The 19,147-nt window shown below is 37.7% G+C and overlaps 1 protein-coding gene across 2 annotated transcripts; it reads left to right on the top strand.

Annotated features, from left to right (window-relative positions):
- Nucleotides 1–3,397: 3,397 nt before the first annotated feature.
- On the top strand, nucleotides 3,398–18,187 carry LOC113028307 (cadherin-related family member 1a). 2 transcript variants are annotated; one of them, XM_080305439.1, is made up of 18 exons: nucleotides 3,398–3,617; nucleotides 4,061–4,156; nucleotides 4,513–4,658; nucleotides 4,751–4,801; nucleotides 5,069–5,158; nucleotides 5,301–5,387; nucleotides 6,608–6,724; nucleotides 8,167–8,310; nucleotides 8,398–8,476; nucleotides 8,605–8,705; nucleotides 9,753–9,956; nucleotides 10,589–10,741; nucleotides 11,391–11,555; nucleotides 12,224–12,291; nucleotides 13,607–13,835; nucleotides 14,509–14,763; nucleotides 16,126–16,319; nucleotides 16,766–16,951. In XM_080305439.1, exons 1-18 carry the CDS (start codon nucleotides 3,557–3,559, stop codon nucleotides 16,797–16,799), a joined length of 2,274 nt encoding a protein of 757 aa, XP_080161565.1. In that variant the 5' UTR covers nucleotides 3,398–3,556; the 3' UTR covers nucleotides 16,800–16,951. The 2 variants fall into 2 exon arrangements, with proteins under 2 accessions (XP_080161565.1, XP_026034260.1); XM_026178475.2 differs by lacking the exon at nucleotides 16,126–16,319 and having other exon boundaries at nucleotides 16,766–18,187.
- The last annotated feature ends 960 nt before the right edge of the window (nucleotides 18,188–19,147 follow it).

Here is a 19,147-nt window from a genome sequence, read left to right as displayed (position 1 = left end):
GTAAATATGTCCATGTGATGTTTTTGGCACATGTTGCTGATGGAGATTTTTTGGAATTTTGTCTGCACTGGATAACGTATTGGGAATGATAACTTAGTTAAGTGACATGAAATACTGCCCACAGTCAAATAACTATACTTGTGCTGTATATGCATTATAATAATGCATATTAATAAACTGTTTTGATCAAGTAATTACGAGTTAATTATGATCGATTAATGGATATGTGGTTTATATTTCAGGGTATGATACTGAAAAAGGACATTCTACAGGAGTGCTTCTACTTCCGTTGCTGTACACACTGTCATGGCAGTTTGTAAAATTGTCATGACCTCTAATCTGTTGATTGCTCATTCAGAATATGAATTTCATGGCATGTTCCATATTTCAAACATTCATTGTATTTTATATTTATTTATTCCAAATATGTTAGTTGGGGCACTGAAAACAACTTGGTTCAGTTTAAACATTAACAAAGAACTTGGTTAGTGTTGGGAAATGGCTTTGTGGAGTTTTGGAATTAAAAGCTACTCATTTAGGTTTAGAAAAAGATCAGTTTGGGTTAAAATACAACAGTTTTTCTACAGCTGTGGTTTCTTGGTTGTCACAGTGACATGTCCCTCCTTTGGACAGCATGCAAATTCATGCGGCTATGAAAAATATGGGGGGAGAGAGTCATGAACATGCACAGATAGATCTTTTGCTGTGTGACTGTTTCAAATTTTGCAGCCCTTAAGATTAGACCATTCTAAAACTTGCTCTTCTTAAGTAGGATTATAGTTTCTATTTAAGGTTCCAAAATACATGTTCTGTCACTTGACTAAAGTTATTAGATAGCAAAGCAAATTTTGGGATCCAGTGCAATGAAAATCAGATATTCAGTTTTACATTTTACAGAAACACTGGGATAAATAGTAGAACCGTGGTTGAATTCTTTCTAGAAGTTTCTGTTACTGTTACAGCCCACAGGTGCACTCGTACACAATGAAATGCTGCTATTCTTAGTAACACCTGTGCTCACGTGCCGTGTCGACGGTGCAGTAAAAATATCTGCTCTGGCCAGTAAGTCAGAGCGATAAAGTTCAGTGACCTGTAAAACAAGCTTAGGGCACCTTGTAAATTTATTTGGTGTAAACTGTGGTCTAAAAAAATTGCAACTAAATAACCTCAAACTTAAATATTTTTATGTTTATTTAGCTCTCCCCACTTCAGACCAGACTGAGACCAGCGGGAGTCCACCTTGTATTTCCCTATAAACAGTCAGCGTGTTGCAGCAGATGACAAAGGCTTAGTGTAGTAATCCTCTTGTGTACCATCTGGCTGTTCATCTAAAATTAAACCTTCAAACCAGGGCACTTGCAACAGATGCTAACATCTGTAAATATGCAGGTGTTTCATTAAAGCACATGCACGTGGCGCACGCAGCTGTCAGGCATGGTTTTAAATCTCACATAATGTTCACGTTTAGGACACGTATGATTCATATATACTGTGTATTGAAAAATCCCACAGATGGGAGGGATAAAGAGGGCAATAATGGATGAGCCTGCACAAAGCTCCAGTTTGCAGAAACCTGCCATTACTGGGGATATGTGACTGCCAGTCATTTTCAGATTGATGACCAATATTTGGTAGAGTTCCAAGGCTGTTGCTGCATAAAATAGGCATGAAGCAGTTTGTGATTAAAAGTTCAGATGACAGTAATCTGTGCTGGACGTTTTGTCACTTCAACCCGTGACACGGTAGAAACTGATGCGTCATCAGTGCTATTTTTATTCTGTTGTCAGTGTTTTGTTTTTAAAAAACATGATTGTTCAAGCAAGCAGCATGACTCTAAGGATGGCATCTGTTAGGTCTATTGCTCTCTAAGCAGGGGCTATGTCCAGGGGTGTGGCATGGGGTGGTATAGCCCCTCCCCAGTTATCTCCTCTGCAAAAGCCACTGGACAAGACTACTGTGAATTGTTCAATACTCAGCACCACCGGATAAGATAGATAACTTACTTAACAGAAGTTACAGCTTTAACAGAAGTTACCGAAGTTACTGACATTTTTAAGTGCTTTTATTTAATGTTAGTTGTTTGAATGTTTGATTCACATTTTTAACTCCATCGAATTTATTTTAAAGCTTTATTTACTAATTATTCTACCATTTATTTAATAAAAGGCCTCTATGCTGTATTATTAGTATTATTATAAGCTATGCACAAAATGAGTAAATAAAATCATATTCAGCTACATTAGAATGACAAACTAATTCATTATAAATAATAATGATCCAGTAATATAATGCAGTATAGGGCATATGCATATTGATCTTTTCTTTCATATTATATTATTTTGGTATTTGACAGTGGTACTTATCAGAATAATTTTTTTATGTTTTTCTACTGGTTAATCCACCTCAAGCTCTTTAATCAAAATGTTAAAATAGAAAAATATAATTAAAAAAATTATATAATGCTACTGTACATCTATTATTGTGAATGTAGGAGATCTAATTAATAATGCTGAGTTTCTATGCTTGTGCTCTAACATTTTTCTGCCTTAAATGAAAATGTTCAGCCAGGGACTATTTTTATACCTGTGAATACAGGAAGTGCACACTCTACACCTTGGAATACAGTTAACACGGTAGCTCAAATGACAGGCAAACGTGCAGTCACATGACATGAAATGGTGCAAAACTCTCTCTTTAACTGTTGTCAAGGTTGCAAGCTCAAAACGTCATACTTGATTTTTCCACTCTGCTCTTCAGAGTGTCAATTTTTTTTTCTTTCATAAAATCAGCTCTTCTTAATCGAGCATTATGCTTTGTCTTTCGCCTGATTTGTCTGCTGGTAATTCATACCGGAAGGACATATTACAGTTTAAATTTTGTATTATTTATTTTATTTTTTATTTGTTCTTGTTTTTGTTTTTTGTTCGCCCACATGGTGTGATTGGCTTCTCTCCTTTTTATTTATAGGGTTTTAACAAGCCCATTAGTCACATATAGCCAAGGTGGCCTTAACTGCCCGCTGTTGCCAACCTTGCCTGCTCATTTACCAACACTAGCCTTAGCTGCACTCATGCACTTACAGCCAATAAGCTTTCTTTAGATCTTGCAGTCTACTTTCCCCAGGAAACCTAGTGACCTGCCAGGTGGCCCGTCTCAGCACAAAAAAACATGACAAAACAAACCGCTGATAATAACAACCAAACAAAAATCTGAGCTGCAAACATTTCCTATCAATGTTTCCAGACTAAACATGGATTCTGTGCCTCATGTGTGCGCCTGTCATATGTGTGGCGAGGTGCGATGATCACACCATATTGTGTGAAACTTGAACTCTCGTCTCTCAATGATCCAGGAGAATTTGGAGTGAGAGCAATGTGGTAGAAGATGTGTGCAGAGAGAAGGGATGCGTCACTGGATTAGTGCCTGAGACGCTGTCCCAGCCTCTTCCTACTTCTGAGCCTGCTGAGACGCTTCAAGAAGGGCACGACACTCACTGCTCGCTTTCCCTCCACCAAGCCTTCCACATGAGCCAGCCAAGCCTTACCTCCCCACCAGGATGAAGAAAGAAAAGAAAACGCATGCTTTACTGTTTCTCCTTATGCTTCACTTCACCTCGGGTAAGGCTCTGCTTTTCTTTTACTGTCTTTGTTGTGTGTGGTTAAGACTTCTTGCCTCGCACTTATCTGGTTAATCCTCTAACACAGAGAGGGCATGTCTGTCTTAGTGTGGACTTTCATGTTGCTTGTACTTCATAAATTTCAACATGCAATGCCGTTTTTGTCTGGGTCTTAATACTACAGCCTTATTATTTCTAATTTAACTCTTTTCTCCTCCCTGCTTTCAATTCCTGCCCTTGTTAGCAAGTGAGTGCAACTCTTCTCACTGTAAAATAATAATTAAGGAGAAAAATAATTTGATGTGGTGAGAGACATTTGTGGGGTTTGTACAGTGTGTGGAGCAGCTTCCTTTTAGATTAGGTCATTGTTTTTCTTTTATATCTCTCTTCTGCTCAAATAATGTGAATCGTCTTTTTCTTTCTTATTTTTTTTTTATCACAAAGGGCAATCAGACTATGCTCCATATTTTTACGATAATGGTCCCAGCAGTACAAATGGAAATATGGCCTTGTTCAGCATCTCTGAGGATACACCCGTTGGTAAGGCTCCCGTAAAATTACATTTTTTTTAAAAATTATTATTGTTATAATTTAATATTTTTAAGTTTGGTATAATTTGAGCATGTTTTTACATTTAGTGTAGTTTGAGATGTGTGTTTTAAGTGCCTAAGTGTTGTATGAAATGATCTCACATGGTGCTAAGGCTCCAGCTAATCGCTATAAGATCTTTTGGATTGTGACGTACATCACAGTCTTACGGGAAGAAAACATTATGGGTAGAGGCTCATCTGACCTAACCTGTCAAACGTGCCTTTTACACTAGTGCTGCATATAGACATGTCACGTTTCTGCCCCATTTCAAAGGTTTTGTCCCTGTATGTGTTCTTTTCTCATAGGAACACAGATATATGTCTTGAATGGCACAGATCCGGAGGAAGATCCAGTACGATATGGTCTTGCTTTTGAAAAGGGCTCTACAGAATATTTTAGAGTGGACCCAAAGTCAGGAAATGTGACTCTAATTCAGGAGCTCGACAGAGAGGTAAGCATTTTAATAAAGACTCCTGGTTTGGAAACACACAAAAAAAACCCCCACTTTGGCTCAAAGTGATGTGACATCTTTATTTTTCATAGAAACAAGATGAAATCTCAGTGCACGTGAGCATAACGGATGGCCGTAATAAAGTAAGCTCTATAAGCTACAGTGCAATTCAGTTTACAGTCACATTTTAATACTGCAATTTAACTGGAAACTCTATCATAAATATTAGGATTAAATAGTACTTCAAAAAAGTGCCATGACAGCCTGTAAAATCTATTTAACTGTGCATCATGACATTTTCTCTGATCGCTATTTAGATTATTTCTCTGCAAACAATGTCATTTTTTTAATAAGCTGTAGCAAAAGCAGCTGTTTTGGAAATTTGTAATTGCTTTTCACATGTGTTTCAGGTTGTTGAGACAGTGAGAGTCTTTGTCACGGATACCAATGACGAGCCACCTGAATTTCTAAATTTGCCTTTTATTATTGATATTCCAGAGGTATATTATATAAAATAACTATACAGTTACATGCATGCATTCTAGAGTGTTTTTTCCTGAATGTAATAAAAGTGTTAAACTAATTAAATAATCAAAATTCAATAATGTTTGAAAATTATTGAACTTTTTGCTCCTTTCCCAGGACACTGCTCCAGGAAGTAGCATCTACAGAGTCCAAGCAGTGGATAAAGATATGGGCTCAGGAGGAAGTGTTTCCTATTATCTACAGGTAACTTCACAGCCTCACTGTAATGTGCTTTTGTTACCATGGCAACTTCAAAACAACTTGAGTAGTAACTCCCAAATTGCAAATATTTTTGAAGTTGAATTGAAGTAAAGATGCACAAAGTCACCAGTAAAATTCAGGCACGTTAAAGAAGCTGTTGTGAATTTTAAGAAGTTTTGTTTAAACTCAGGTGAAAAATGCCAGCCACATATCACAAATTAGAAACTATATAATGCACAAAGATCCAAATATCATACTTGATTAATTCTGGCTACTGCATCTATGTTTACTGAGCCATCAGTCAGAAAAAAGCACTCTCCAAAATATAGCAGCTAGGCTTCTACGGCAGCACGTGCGCTGAAAAGTGACCCAGTGTAACCTAGGCTAAAGTTAAAGCTTTTTTTAGCCGCGTTGCACATGGCGTCCAGATGAATACTGAGTTGATTGTAAGAGAGTACTAATCACAGAGAGGGCTCTTTATAGCTTTACACCTCTTTACATCTTCAGCTCTCTTAACTCTCACATCCTGGAATACTCCCTGAAGTCTGCCAACACCTTTATCCTCTTAGAGCCCAAAATGTATTTAAAACTGTTAACAAGTTGGGTTTTTTTCATAATTTTAGCATTTCATTTTTTTCATATCTTAATTTTTCTGTTTGTTCTAGGTTTTTTTTTTAAGCTCTTCTATGGTTTGATTCAATTTCTGCTTTGCAATCCATTTAAAAATCAATTACATTTTTTATTACCAAGACTGCAATGCAAAATAAGCAAATAGCAACACTTTTAACTAGCGTTGTATGACCCTAACACTCAGGGATAACCAGAGGTCGACCTGACATCACGAGCATTGCGCGTGATGGAGGGAGGAAAAGGGCATATGAGTGATGGGACAGTGATGCAGGGAAAGATTAATCTCATACCATAGAGCAGTCTGGAAATCGTGTTACTTTAGTGGATTAAATTTCAATTACATTTGAGCATGGCATTGAAAGCTTAATAGGGGCTTAGGTTTGGTCTGGGCCAACAGCTGACAGCACAGTGGTTGTTAGTCTCCATGTGTCAATTGTGAGACAAAGCTACCCTGAAATGCCAAGGTTAAAATGAGCCAGGCTAAAATTGATCGGTACCATATCAGAATTAGCTTTATTGGTTTTCATTGCTAAATTTAAGTCGAAATAAAGCACTCCTACTATCTTTATTAACTGTGACTGTTATATTACCAGACCTCCCCATTCACCAAGTTCACCATTGATGGACACAGTGGGATCCTCAGAGTTAAACCTGGTGAGACTTTGGACTTTGAGACCACACCAACGCATTTTGTGACAGTAGTTGCAAAGGTGAGAGGTCACTGTGACACTTTTACATTTGGGTTGTGCCTTTATTTGCTTAATCAAATGGTCTTAATACATGTAAACACAGTAAGTAGCTTAGTTTGCAGGTATTTCTGTCCTCAAATGTAAAGGATTTTCAACTTTAAAGTCATGTATTTTTGACATGCAATTGCATCAATCATGGGGTTTAAAAAAGATAAATGAAATTGCAGTTTAAAATTATTTAATTCTAAGTAGAAAATTACATAAAATCTAAAAATTAGTTATTGGAGTTTATCAATAACATTCCTTCTGATACAATTTGTTCATATAGAACCAAATCCTGCATATTGTAAAAAAAAAAAACAACAACAACAACAACAACAACAACAAAAACAAAAACAACATTATACTAAATACACACATAACATAATTATGTTCTATGAGCAACCCATTGCAGTGACTGAGAGGAAAAGTTCCTTTTAATATGAAAAAAAAAACCTGCTGCAGAACTAGATTCAGAGTAAAAGTTGTTTTACCTTCACTGATTTGGGTGAGAGAAAAGCAAAGAGTGAAAAAGGGGAACAGGGAGCTAAAAAAAAAATCTGTTGGGAAGTGGTGAGATTTTAAGTTGCTGGTCTGCTGACGCACTGAAAGTCCTGCTCCCAAAAATAAGTATAATTTATCACTGTGAATAATAGTTGGTGGTGAAAGTTAGTTTATTTTTTGTAGCCTCGGCTCTGGCTACTTAAATACCTGGCTGTGTAACATTTAGTAGATAATCCAGTTATTAAAAAGGTAAAGCTATGATGTATAAAAAATATTATATTATAGTGTTCCCAATTAAAAATGAATTTCATTGCCTAACTTTTGATTTTTATTAAGGTGCAAGTTTTTCCTAGGTTTTTTTGGCCTTTTTCAACTTTAGTCGATAGACACAGTGAAGATAGGACAGGAGAACAGAGGCAGAGAAAGAGGGGAAGACATGCAGCAAAGGACCTTGGGTTGAACTCGAACCCGGGCCAGCAGATCTCAGTTGTATGGCACGTGGTCACAAGCTCAATGCACTGAACTAAAGTGGCAAATCAGACAATAATTGCTTCTAAAATTATACTAAACCATGAACATGTATCTAAAATCTTATGCATGTTCTTTCTGCAGTTTGTGATTTTTAGCAAGTTAAGAAAAAACAAACTCTTAACTTTTTCAAGCAAGACATCTCTTTAAAGTGCAAGTAACATAGCATTTAGGTTAGAATACTAAAAAAATGTATATTTTTGGTTAAACTAAATTTTTAGTGTTTTTTGTGAGCTGGCTTCAAGCTGTTGTGACAGATAACATGTAGCAGAGATCCCATAATCCCAACATGGCCGAATGTAAAATAAACTTAACCATGTCTTTGATTAAATATAAAGGGTTAGCTAATTATGCCATGTGGTAACTTTGCTTTTACCTTGTTGTTGTCACAGGATGGAGGTGGAAAGTACAAGGGGAAGCATCAGGTGTTGACTTCCACAGCCACAGTAACAATTAATGTTATTGATTCCCAAGACATGCCTCCATACTTTGTAGGAACACCATATTTTGGATACATCTATGAGGTCTCTGTTCCTGTAAGTTCTTGTCGCATTCACTGAATTAAATTTGATTTCAGTTATTGCTTTTGTCTCCATTGTGTTGATGTACTTTTTTACTTCTAGGGCTCTGAAATATACACAGTGTACGCTAAAGATGGTGACCAAGGCAATCCTAACCCGATACATTATTCCATTATTAATGGTAAGAACAATAGCAAAAAGAGAAAAGTGCAAGATTTAGTTGCTTGTTTGTAAGGCAAAAGTGTGTTACTGTGTCTTCTTTTAGATTATGATCAGATTTCAAACAAAACTTCTATCAACACCTTTCAGGTAGTGATGGTGTGTTCGACATAAATAGCACAAGTGGTTGCATCACCCTGACAACTTTTCCATCTTTGCTGAAAAATGAGCTGTATGAAATCAAAGTCAAGGTAACAAGTTATTTTCTACTTATCTTCATTTTTAAAAGAAACTTTTCACCGCAGTAGCTTTTGAAACCACCTTCAGCAGCCATAAGTTGAACGGATAGATTTTTTTCTTTGTACGACTTTATTAGTCTCTCACATGGTTGTGGATAAAGTTTGGTCCACTCTTTACAATATTGCTTCAGTTCATTGAGGTTTGCAGGTATTTGTTTATGCACAGCTCTCTTAAGTGCCAATCAAAGTATCTTAATCAGTTTTAGGTCTGGCCTTTGAGTGGGCCATTACAGCACCTTGATTCTTTACCTTTTCAGCCATTCTGTTGTAGATTTATTGCTGTGCTTAGAATCATCATCGTGGTCCATGACCCAAGTTTGGCCAAGCTTTGTCTGTCAGGCAGCTGGGCTCACATTTGACTCTAGAAAGTATAGAAAGGAGTTCATGGTTGACTCAATAATTGCAAGGTGTCCCAGTCCTGTGGCTGCAAAACAAGTCCAAATCATGACCCCTCCACCACCGTGTTTCACAGTATGAGGTGTTTGTGATGATATGCTGTGTTTGATTTTCACCAGATGTAGTGCTGTGGATTAAGGCCAAACATTCACTTTGATCTTGTCTAGCCAAGGGACATTGTTCCAGAAGTCTTGGAGTTTCTTCAGACACAACTTTGCGAACCTAAGCTGTTCTGCTATATTCTTTTTAGACAGAAGAGACTTTCCTCTGGCAAACCTTCTAAAACATGTTTGTCAGGTTTTGCCCGGCCTTGGGGCGTATTTTCTGGGATGTCCACTCCTAGGAAAGTTGCTACATTGTGTTAACATACACCTGAATGCTCCAGACCAGCAAAATTCCAAAACTTGTTATCGTACAGAGGTGGTCTCGCTGATGATCGGTTAAATAAATGCATTTGATTAGAATCATCTTGCTGCTTCTTCTTCTGCTTCTGGAATAGTTTTTAACAGGACTGCATAGAGTCCCATGAAAACCTTTTTTCACCGGTGCTTCTTACTCTCATTGACTATAATTTTATTTACTTGTGTATTTTTTAAACTGAAGGCATCTGAGATAGGCCCAAACAATGAGCTCCAGGACTATGATGTTACCACAGTGACTGTCCGTGTGGTTGATCTCAACAACCATCCCCCAACCTTTTATGGAGAAAATGGGCCACAGAACAAATTTGAAGTCACCATGTATGAGCATCCACCTGCAGGGGAGATCCTCCGTGGCTTCAAGATCACAGTCAACGACTCTGATCAGGTACATGAATTCCCAAATTGCAAATATCTGATTCATTCCTTGGACATGCAGCAGTGTGCTATTACTAATCAATAACTGTGATCAAAGGTGGTGCAATAATATTAAAATTTAAAGAATATTAGCCAGTTGACAGATCCATTTAAAGAAATTACGTACAAAGTTAACTAAATATGTGAAAACAAACGTGTTGTGCAATAATGCCGCCCCAAAGTTGCAAATATCCAGCAAAAGTATTGAAAGTAAAAATGTCACTCACTATGCCACCATGGTTAGTCTCCTCTACCTGTTTATAATAGCTCATGTAGCATTACATGACACTCTTATACTCTTATTTATGTGGTGGCAACAGCTCAGGAGGTAGCACAAGTTATGTTATAATGTTAATAATAAGTTGGTGGTTGCTCCAGTCTGCAATCCTTGGGCTAACTGCTAACCCCAAGTTGCATCTAATGGCGTGTGAGTGTGTATGAATGTATGTCAGAAAGCACTTAAGCATAAAAAAGTGTTTGTGTGAATGGGTGAATAAGACATGTTGTATAAAGCGCTTTTAGTGCTTAGGTAGAGTAGAAAAGCGTTCTAAAAGAACCAGTGAGTTTATGTAATGGATTTCTGTATTGTGCTGACATTTTTAGGGAGCAAATGCCAAATTTAAACTGAGGCTAGTTGGGCCGAGCCGAGTGCTTCGTGTGGTTCCCCAGACAGTCCTGAATGAAGCACAGGTGACCATCATTGTGGAAGACACATCCGGCATCGACTATGAAAAGGGGCCAACTCTCTCTTTTAAGGTGAGGCGCCGTATGGGCAATATTACAACATTACAATACGTTATTATTAACAAGTGTCGAAGAAATAATCCTGTTAGTTATTTTACTGGGTGGGTAATCTCTTTGGTTACTAGGAAATATGATTTTGATTAATGGCTTTAGCCCATGAATTAACTGCATTTTCATTAACTTAAGCTTTGCCTGTATACTAATACTTTGTGAATGTTGCAACATAAATACATAGCTCACCTTTTGTAAACTGCCACAAAGATAATTTACTCCAATCATTTGTGCTTTGTAAAGGACCCAGGCTAGAAATCCATCTATCAATATGACTGTAGATAAGCAATAACAACATGAGCGCCCTAGCAAGTCTCTGATTTATTTCACTGACTGCAGTGACATTAATTTTAAAAATCATAAATCAAATCTGAAAATATTTTCTTTGCTTGGTTTACAGTTTCACAGAGTAGCCAGTGTGGCTTTAGATATCTGTATATCCATGAACTCATTGATTATTCATTCATTTATTTGTTCATTTTCAGGCACAACAAATACCTATATTGAACATAAAATGCACAAAACAAAAAACAAAAATTGCCTGAAAAAATTATGAGTTGACTAAAGCTTTCAGCACTAATTTAATCACTCTGCGTGTGTCTTCCTGCAGCTCCTGGCAGTGGAGATTGACACTCCCGAACGGTTCAGCGCAACAGCGGACATAGTGATCAACCTGCTGGACACAAATGACAACATCCCTAAATTCACATCTGAGTATTACATCGCCAGGGTCCCTGAGAACTCTCCTGGAGGCTCCAGTGTTTCATCTGTAACAGTGAGTCAATCACAGTTAAACTCAGCTTTAACCTGATCAAAGTGATTATATAATCCATCTTTCCTCTATTAAATGCATATTGCTCAGCACAGTTCATTAGATAAAAGCAGATTGGTGCCAGACAAAAACAGGCTTAGCGCTCTCTTGCTTCAGTTTGCTACTCCTGGTTATGAAATTTGTTATCTCCATGTCACAATCTGGCATATGTCCTATGTTACTCCTCATCGAGGGAGATTATTAAAAAATATATTGGCACATTTGTCCCTTGCTTGTCATCATACTGTAGAAACCCTGCAACCAGGCAATGTGTCCAAGTTAAGCAGTGAGAAGTAAAAAGCTTAATTTTGCTTCAAGGTTAATCATGTTGACCGATGCTTGCTGAACATCCCCTCGCAACACACTGTATATGAGCTTAAGACTCTATCTAGTTGTCCACAGGGGGTTTTAGTAAAAATAAATGACACAATAAATTATTTTCAGTCACCTTAAAGTAATCATATTTATTTAAGTTACATATCTATACACTATTATGATGTAATTTTCCAAATAAGTAATTAAAAATTTTTAAAGTGTAATTTTTTTAATATTTTGTTGTGTAAGCATGAGTATGTATGTGTGGTATGTAGGAGTATGTAGGTGTATAATCGCCTTCCTTTTTTTCTCTGTAGGCAAACGATCCAGATTCCGGGTCTTGGGGTGAAGTCAAATATACGATTTATGGATCAGGATCTGATTTGTGAGTATAAACCTTTCATTGCTGCCAATTTAGGTTCATTCTGATCAGATCTTTAATTCTGGCATTTCCACAAAATGCATTTCACAGCCTAAAGTTATTTTGAAAGTATGAGTCAAAAATGCTCAGAGGCTCAGGGTGTTTAGTGCCAGCAGGACACTAGTCTTGAGTCATCTTTGTGTCTTTGATGAAAGAGGTAAGCGGGAAACTGGTTTGATCGGCCCCTCTGCTGCACAAACAGCTCGCTCTAAAATGGCTGTAAGATGCTGGCTAATCTCCTAATTGGATTGGTAGGTTAAAAATAGAGAGCCTGGCCCATCTCACATAGGCAGAGCCAATTAATATGCAATGTGACAGCTGGAGCCACAGAAACGGCAGCTTTGAGAAGCAAGGCAACATACAGCGAAGGGAAAGTGAGAATTTATGCCTGTCTGCAGGCTGCAACCTGAGTTAATTGTGTGAAAGTTATCAGTTCCAAGAAAACTTGTGAAATTTCACAGCGAAAAACAAGACAGAAAGGTCTGCTGAATAAAATGGCTGCATGCCCAATGTTGAACTAGAAGGCACTCAGAAAGCTCCTGGCAAGCTTTAAAATGAGTAAACCTGCTGTGTGTACGAGCAAGTATTTATTCCTTATTGTATCCCTGAAATTGTTATGAATGTGTTTTTAGGTTAGAGAAATATAACAGGTGGTAAAAAAAATTAAGCCCTACAGGGTATAGTCAAGCTCTCCTGATTAGTGATCACTTTAAAACAACCTCTGGAAAGTCTGAAAATCTCAAATATACATTCACAATGTTTGAAATGACAAAATAGTTAGAAGCTTTGTGGTTCCAGATCCTCAGAAAACACAAACAGTGTATAACAATAAGAACAAAATTGAAAAAAAAAACTTGGCAATTATTGTGTAAATCAATATTTCTCTACAGATGTACATATGCATTTCATATGCTGGAGATCTGTCTTTAAGGAAGCAACTCATTAAACATATTCTCCCTGCAAATCAGGGTTCAGGATTTTTCACCCAAACAAATAAGCATAAGCAGCAAAAATGTACAAGTTTGTTTTTCCTACACGTTTTTTAAATCAACTGGATTAACATCTGAAGCCTTACAGTACAACACGTCTGTCCAACGATGGCTGTAAAGTTGTTTTTTATAGCAAAGTGTGAGTCATGTAGAGATTCACAGGGAGCAATGAAAATCTGTCACTTGAGCTGTGAATTACGATGCCTGTATTAGAAACGCCTGGTTAGTTGAGATGAAGCTAAATGGACATCTGTGGTTGTGACTCATGCACTGTGTGATCTGAACTGCAGGTTTTCCATTAACGCTTCATCAGGCCTCATCACCACACAGCCCTGGACCAGCCTGGATGCAGAGGTCAGGTCAAAGTACAACTTTTATGTCAAGGCTGAAGATTCAGAGGGGAAGTACAGCTTGGCTGAAGTCTTTGTCACAGTCACTGACATGAACGACCACGCGCCAGAATTTGATGAAGTGCTCGTGGAGAAGACGATGATTATTGGCACGCCTGTCAAAATAGAGGTACATTTTGCTTTGAAATTGATCTATCTCGTCTCTTTTAGCTTAATCTGTGATTCTACTTTCACCAAGTTTCAGCTTTTTTGTTGTAAACTGAATGTTTTGGGAGCTTAGATAACAGTAAACATTCAATGTATTGAGCTTTGGTTCTAGAAAAGTTATGATTGCATAATTTGGCATCAAAAGACTAAGATTTTGGTGTGTAGAGCTTTCTAAATTTGTTAATATTCCATGGCTATAAATACAAAAAACACTATTTGCGCCTTTCTGATAAAGACTACAAAAAACAGCTGTTTAAAATGTATTCAGTTGTGTGGATTAACTAGAAACGTGTAACTAAATTAAATAAAATTTGATTTCAAATCTAAGGAAAATCTGAAGCCTGCAGTGGATATTCTGCATTAATACCTGGTTTAAAACACTTCTTATAAAGTAATCAGTGTGACTAATTAAAATTATTAATAGGGAAACAACAATTCCATAGCCAAGTATACGGATGATAAATTGACTCATCTTAAAATGTATGCATATATGTGCCAAAGCTAGGTTAAAGAACGACATATTGCATGCAATATGTCAAATCTAATGCATTTTACAGAAACATCACAGCCTAAGAATAAAGATTTATTCGTTTACATTTTAACTAAACGCTATTGATGCATGATGCTTTTTACAGGCCGTGGATGAAGATGCGGAGTCTCCAAACAACGTCATTGAATACTCCATCATGACCGCAGATCCTGACAATGCATTTGACATCAATGCTGACACTGGCGAGATCAAGCTGAAGCCTTATATTAAGTCTATGGAGATTGTACAGAACATCACCAAGCAGAAGGACTGCAAGTGGTCTGTGGTGGTCGAAGCCAGGGACCGAGGCTCTCCGTCCTTCAGCACAACAGCTGTGGTCAACATCGATATCACAGAGGCGGTAAGACTTGTTCCGACTCGGAGCATGCTTGCAGTGCTTCCTGTCCCAGAGCTGAGCTGTAGACGTGCATTTTAACATGAGTCAATAGGGACTGTTGCCATGCTACTATATGCTTCTGCTAAATCAGCGTCCTTGTTTCAGCTAGTCACATTTCACTAAGTTCATCTACTTTAAAGGATAACACTGGTAATTTCTTATAGTTTATTTAAAGATCAGAACTAACAATAAAGTTTCCTACTAAGAAGTGAAAAAAAATCCATTAATACTAACTGGACTATCAGGTTCTGAATGCAATCTAATTTGTGGCTTTAAATATGAATTATTACAGAGTTTTAAAACCAATTAACTCTAAATTTGTAGCTTTCCCTTTCAGAACAAAGTTTTATCATAAAAAATTATTTGGACAAAAAAACAGTTTTAACCATTCTGGGATTGATCCACTGAACAGTCAAAGGCCACTTCATTAGTTACACTTTTTCATTTACTGGTTAACACAAATATTTAATCAGCCAATCATTTGGGCTCACCAAATAAGACAAGAGGAGACTCAAAAATGTTGCCTAAACTGATGAGTCACAATTGTTGCTGCAGCATCCAGATGGTGGGTCAGAATTTGGCATGCGCAACATGAATGCATCAATCCATCCTGCCTTGTCAGCAGTTCAGGCTGGTGGTGGTGATGGTGGTGTAATCATGTGGGGAAATTTTTTGGCATACTTTGGGTCCCTCAGTACCAAGTGAGCATTGTTTAAACACCACAGCCTATCCGAGTAATGTTACTGCGCATGTCCATCCCTTTATGGCCAATATGTACCCATCTTCTGATGGCTGTTTCCAGCAGGATAATGTGCCATGTCACAAACCTCAAATCATCTCAAACTGGTTTCTTGGTCATGACCTCCACAGTCATTCAATAGAGAACCTTTGGGATATAGTGGAGCAGAAGATTTGCATCTTGGATTTGACACCAACAAATCAGCAGTAACTGTGTGACGCTATCAAATCAATACTTAGCTCTGAGGAATGTTTCCAGCACCTTTTTGAATGTATGCTTTGGATTATTACAACAATTATGAAGGCAAAAGAGCCAAAGCCAACCTAGTGCTGGCAAGGTGTGACTAATGATGTGGCCAGTGAGTATATATGGTCATGGCTACACATTTTACTTGTTGATGGAAAAATTCACACTCATTTTGATCTTTGAAATATTGATATAAACATTAGCATTATCCTTTGAAGTTTTTGCTCATTTGCATTGATCCATATTTTTCTAATACTTTTTGTGTTTTCATCCTGAATCCATTATTTCACTCTCCATGATGTTTTTGGTTCTGTTTGTGTGTTGTGTATCGTGCTTTTCAGATAAAAGGTCGAGTTGTTTCATACTTCATGGGCCTCAGCAAGCGTCCGCTGACTGTTTTTGGAATTTTTTTGAGCATTCTCACGTCCCTTGTTTTACTAACAATCTGCATATCCACCATCCTGTACTGTAATGCAGTGAAAAAGTCCCGAATCAACCCTGAGAGTAACTACATTAAAGTGGTCCGCAGAGTCAAGTGAGAAATAACCAATGCCTCTCCTTCATTTTCATTCATGAACATTAAAATAATGTTTACTGGCTGGGTTAGGTCTGTAAAAGAGTACCGGTGTACATTGAAAGAAAAGTCTTTTTTATTATTTACTATTTTTACTTCCACAAACTTTTTTGGTCCCATGAACTGGTCATTATTATTGTTTAGCCCTCGTCAGTCAAAGAGAAATCCTAATGCATCGCACTGCCAGACGCATTCCTAAACATTAGAGACATATGTAGTTGCTAGCTTTCCTGTATTGTAGGGCAGAAGATGGATGTCTGGGTGCGAGTGTGAAAGTGCTAGAGTGTTCATAGACATGTTGTTTGGGCCTCCTCTGTCAGTGCTTTGGCATCCAATTTCATGTTTGCATGCTTTTGACAAATACTTGGAATTCAGGTTCAAACTGTTTTATTTTTGCTCTTTTACAGACTCCTCTCAAGGGGCCTATGGCAGCCTTTTTAATGAAAAGTAGGGACAATCCTTTAAAAGCTCTAGGCATGGTCACTTTTATCATTAGTGTTTTGGTAGGAGGGACTGTCTTGATCTCTACGGCTATGTACATGCGCAACTCAAAGTCCAACAGGATCATGCCAGCACGCCGCATCATTAAGAGGCGACCCAGGGACCAGCAGCCTTGGACCTTCAAGATACCTGTTATCAAATTCACCAACCCTGGAGAAAAGTTCCTCATAACCAACCCGGAGAGCAGCCTCCAGCAGGAGACAGGTAGCCCCCGGCTGAAGCCTCCACCTCCCATTGCTCCCTGTCTTCCGCCTCCACCTCCCTCTAACGTGCGGCCCAATGAAAGGCTGCGTGCAGTCCCAACAATATCTGGCGCACTGGCATCCAAAGGCTCCAAGAAGGCTAAGTCCAGCCGCCGTAAGGAGGGAAACATCAGCTCTGCTTTAGTGTCGGAGCTTAAAATGAAGCTTGAGCAGAAAATACACGAGAACAACCAAGGTTATTATTAACTTTAATGCACAAATATCTTCTTTGATGGCTCTTAACTCACTTCATCCGAGTTCTGTGTGATGATGAGGTTACGTGAGCCTACCTTTATGTTATTTACAAGCAAACAAAAGAAGAGAGTGGTTTACATAATTATGTCTTAAGACAAGATAGAAGTGGGCTGCAGTGTATTCTCAGTTGACCTGCTTTAGATAAAAACAGGAGACAGCTTGAGTCAGCAGTACAGTACTAGATAATTCACCACACTGCCATCTTGAGGAGGATTATCATTTTAACATTAAGAAGCATTACAAGAAATTGAAAGCTGAGAAGTTGCTCTTTTGTATGATGAAAATGTGCCACTGTAGGTTTTCACAGTAAGAGCATCTTGCTTTTATTTTGTTGAGTGAGTAACTGTAGAAAATGCTTTTATAAAAGTGGATGTGGATCTATTTTAATTGTACAGCACTGTAAACATGGCAAAACCGCAGCTGTATCATGATGCAGTAAATACAGCAAAGTCAAAATTAGACCGTCTAACTCCTCTTGAAGGATGTTGTTGATAAAAATCAGTCATATGCTTGAAATTTTTAAGCTCAGATTACTATTTATATAAGCTGCTTGGACACTTAATTCATATGGGTATTTAAATGTAGTGTCAAAAATGTAGGGTCTTTGCACTGCTACTTTCCAGGTTACTTTTAAATGCCTTCAAATGTAGGCAAATACAGTGTCATCACTGCAAGAAATATGATGTTCTTGATTCTATCTTAGCTTACTATTGTAAATAAGTTTAGAAAAACTATATATGTTACATATAAATAACACTTGCCTGGTATTTCAAAGTAACATATTTGTACTGTCTTTGTACTGTCTTGATTTTGAATAAATATTCAAAAATATCTTGGTCTGTGCTCAATTTTGTCCTGGTGGTTTGATGTAGTTTTTTTAGTTTTTTGGGGTTGTGGTAAAGACACAAAAACTAAGACACTGATTAAAATAAAGAAAACAATACATACATTATTTTTACACAGCAACACTGTCCCCATAGTTGAAAAGTTCACTGCAAATAATGCATTGGCTTAAGTGGACTGGCTTAAGTACAGCGCTTAATTTTGATGTTTTGGTACTTAGAGTTTTTATGGTTAATCTTGCCTTATGAAGATCATAGCAATGCAAGGGGAGGGATCACTAGTGCAAACAAGCGTGGGACTAATGTCAGTCTGTTATGTAATGTAAATCACAATGTTATAGCAGCTGTGCTTTGTTAGTCTCTTGTTGTTGTTGTGAATTTCTAATGTAAATGTCACTGTTTTCATGGCTGAGGGTGGAACTCAACCTGGCTATCGATGAACCACCATGACTAATACTACAGCAGTAAGTGGTAACATGTGGCCACCCTTTCCATGTCCAAATTCCAGTACAGTTGTAGCCATGGGTTTGACCAGTGCATAGAAGTCTTTACCTTCTTTTAACCCTTGTATGGTGTTCGGGTCTGTGAGACCCGTTTTCAGTTTTTCTCAAAAGAAAAATTAAACAATTAATTATTTTTTCAACCTGAAATTCATTGGCTTTGGCTTATTTTCTGTGAAGAACATGAATCCGAACTAATTTTCAATGACCTCATACTGTACCTCCCCCCACGCATTTACATTACATACAAGGTGTTCGGGTCCACTGGACCCAGGCCTAATAAAAGTGTTGAAAGTGCAGGTCCTGTGTTCCCACACTCTGTCTTCCTCCTTTCTGGTGCTGCTGATAGTGTTTTCTTCCCCTCCTGCTCCGCACAAAGTTGCAACATTGTTGAAAATTCAACTATCAACACCGTCTGCTCTTACATTTCCACACATTTTACCCTCTTT

Source organism: Astatotilapia calliptera, chromosome 8, assembly GCF_964374335.1.
Source record: "Astatotilapia calliptera chromosome 8, fAstCal68.1, whole genome shotgun sequence".
Classification (NCBI taxonomy): domain Eukaryota; kingdom Metazoa; phylum Chordata; class Actinopteri; order Cichliformes; family Cichlidae; genus Astatotilapia; species Astatotilapia calliptera.
This window is presented reverse-complemented; position numbering and strand designations above follow the sequence as displayed.

What these genes read in the sequence shown, in the direction of transcription:
- LOC113028307 (XM_026178475.2), top strand. Translation starts at nt 3,557, where the DNA reads ATGAAGAAAGAAAAGAAAACGCATGCTTTACTGTTTCTCCTTATGCTT. An exon ending in GGCCAACTCTCTCTTTTAAG is followed by an intron (nt 10,742 to 11,390) that starts GTGAGGCGCCGT and finishes GTCTTCCTGCAG; the next exon opens with CTCCTGGCAGTGGAGATTGA. An exon ending in GCACGCCTGTCAAAATAGAG is followed by an intron (nt 13,836 to 14,508) that starts GTACATTTTGCT and finishes TGCTTTTTACAG; the next exon opens with GCCGTGGATGAAGATGCGGA.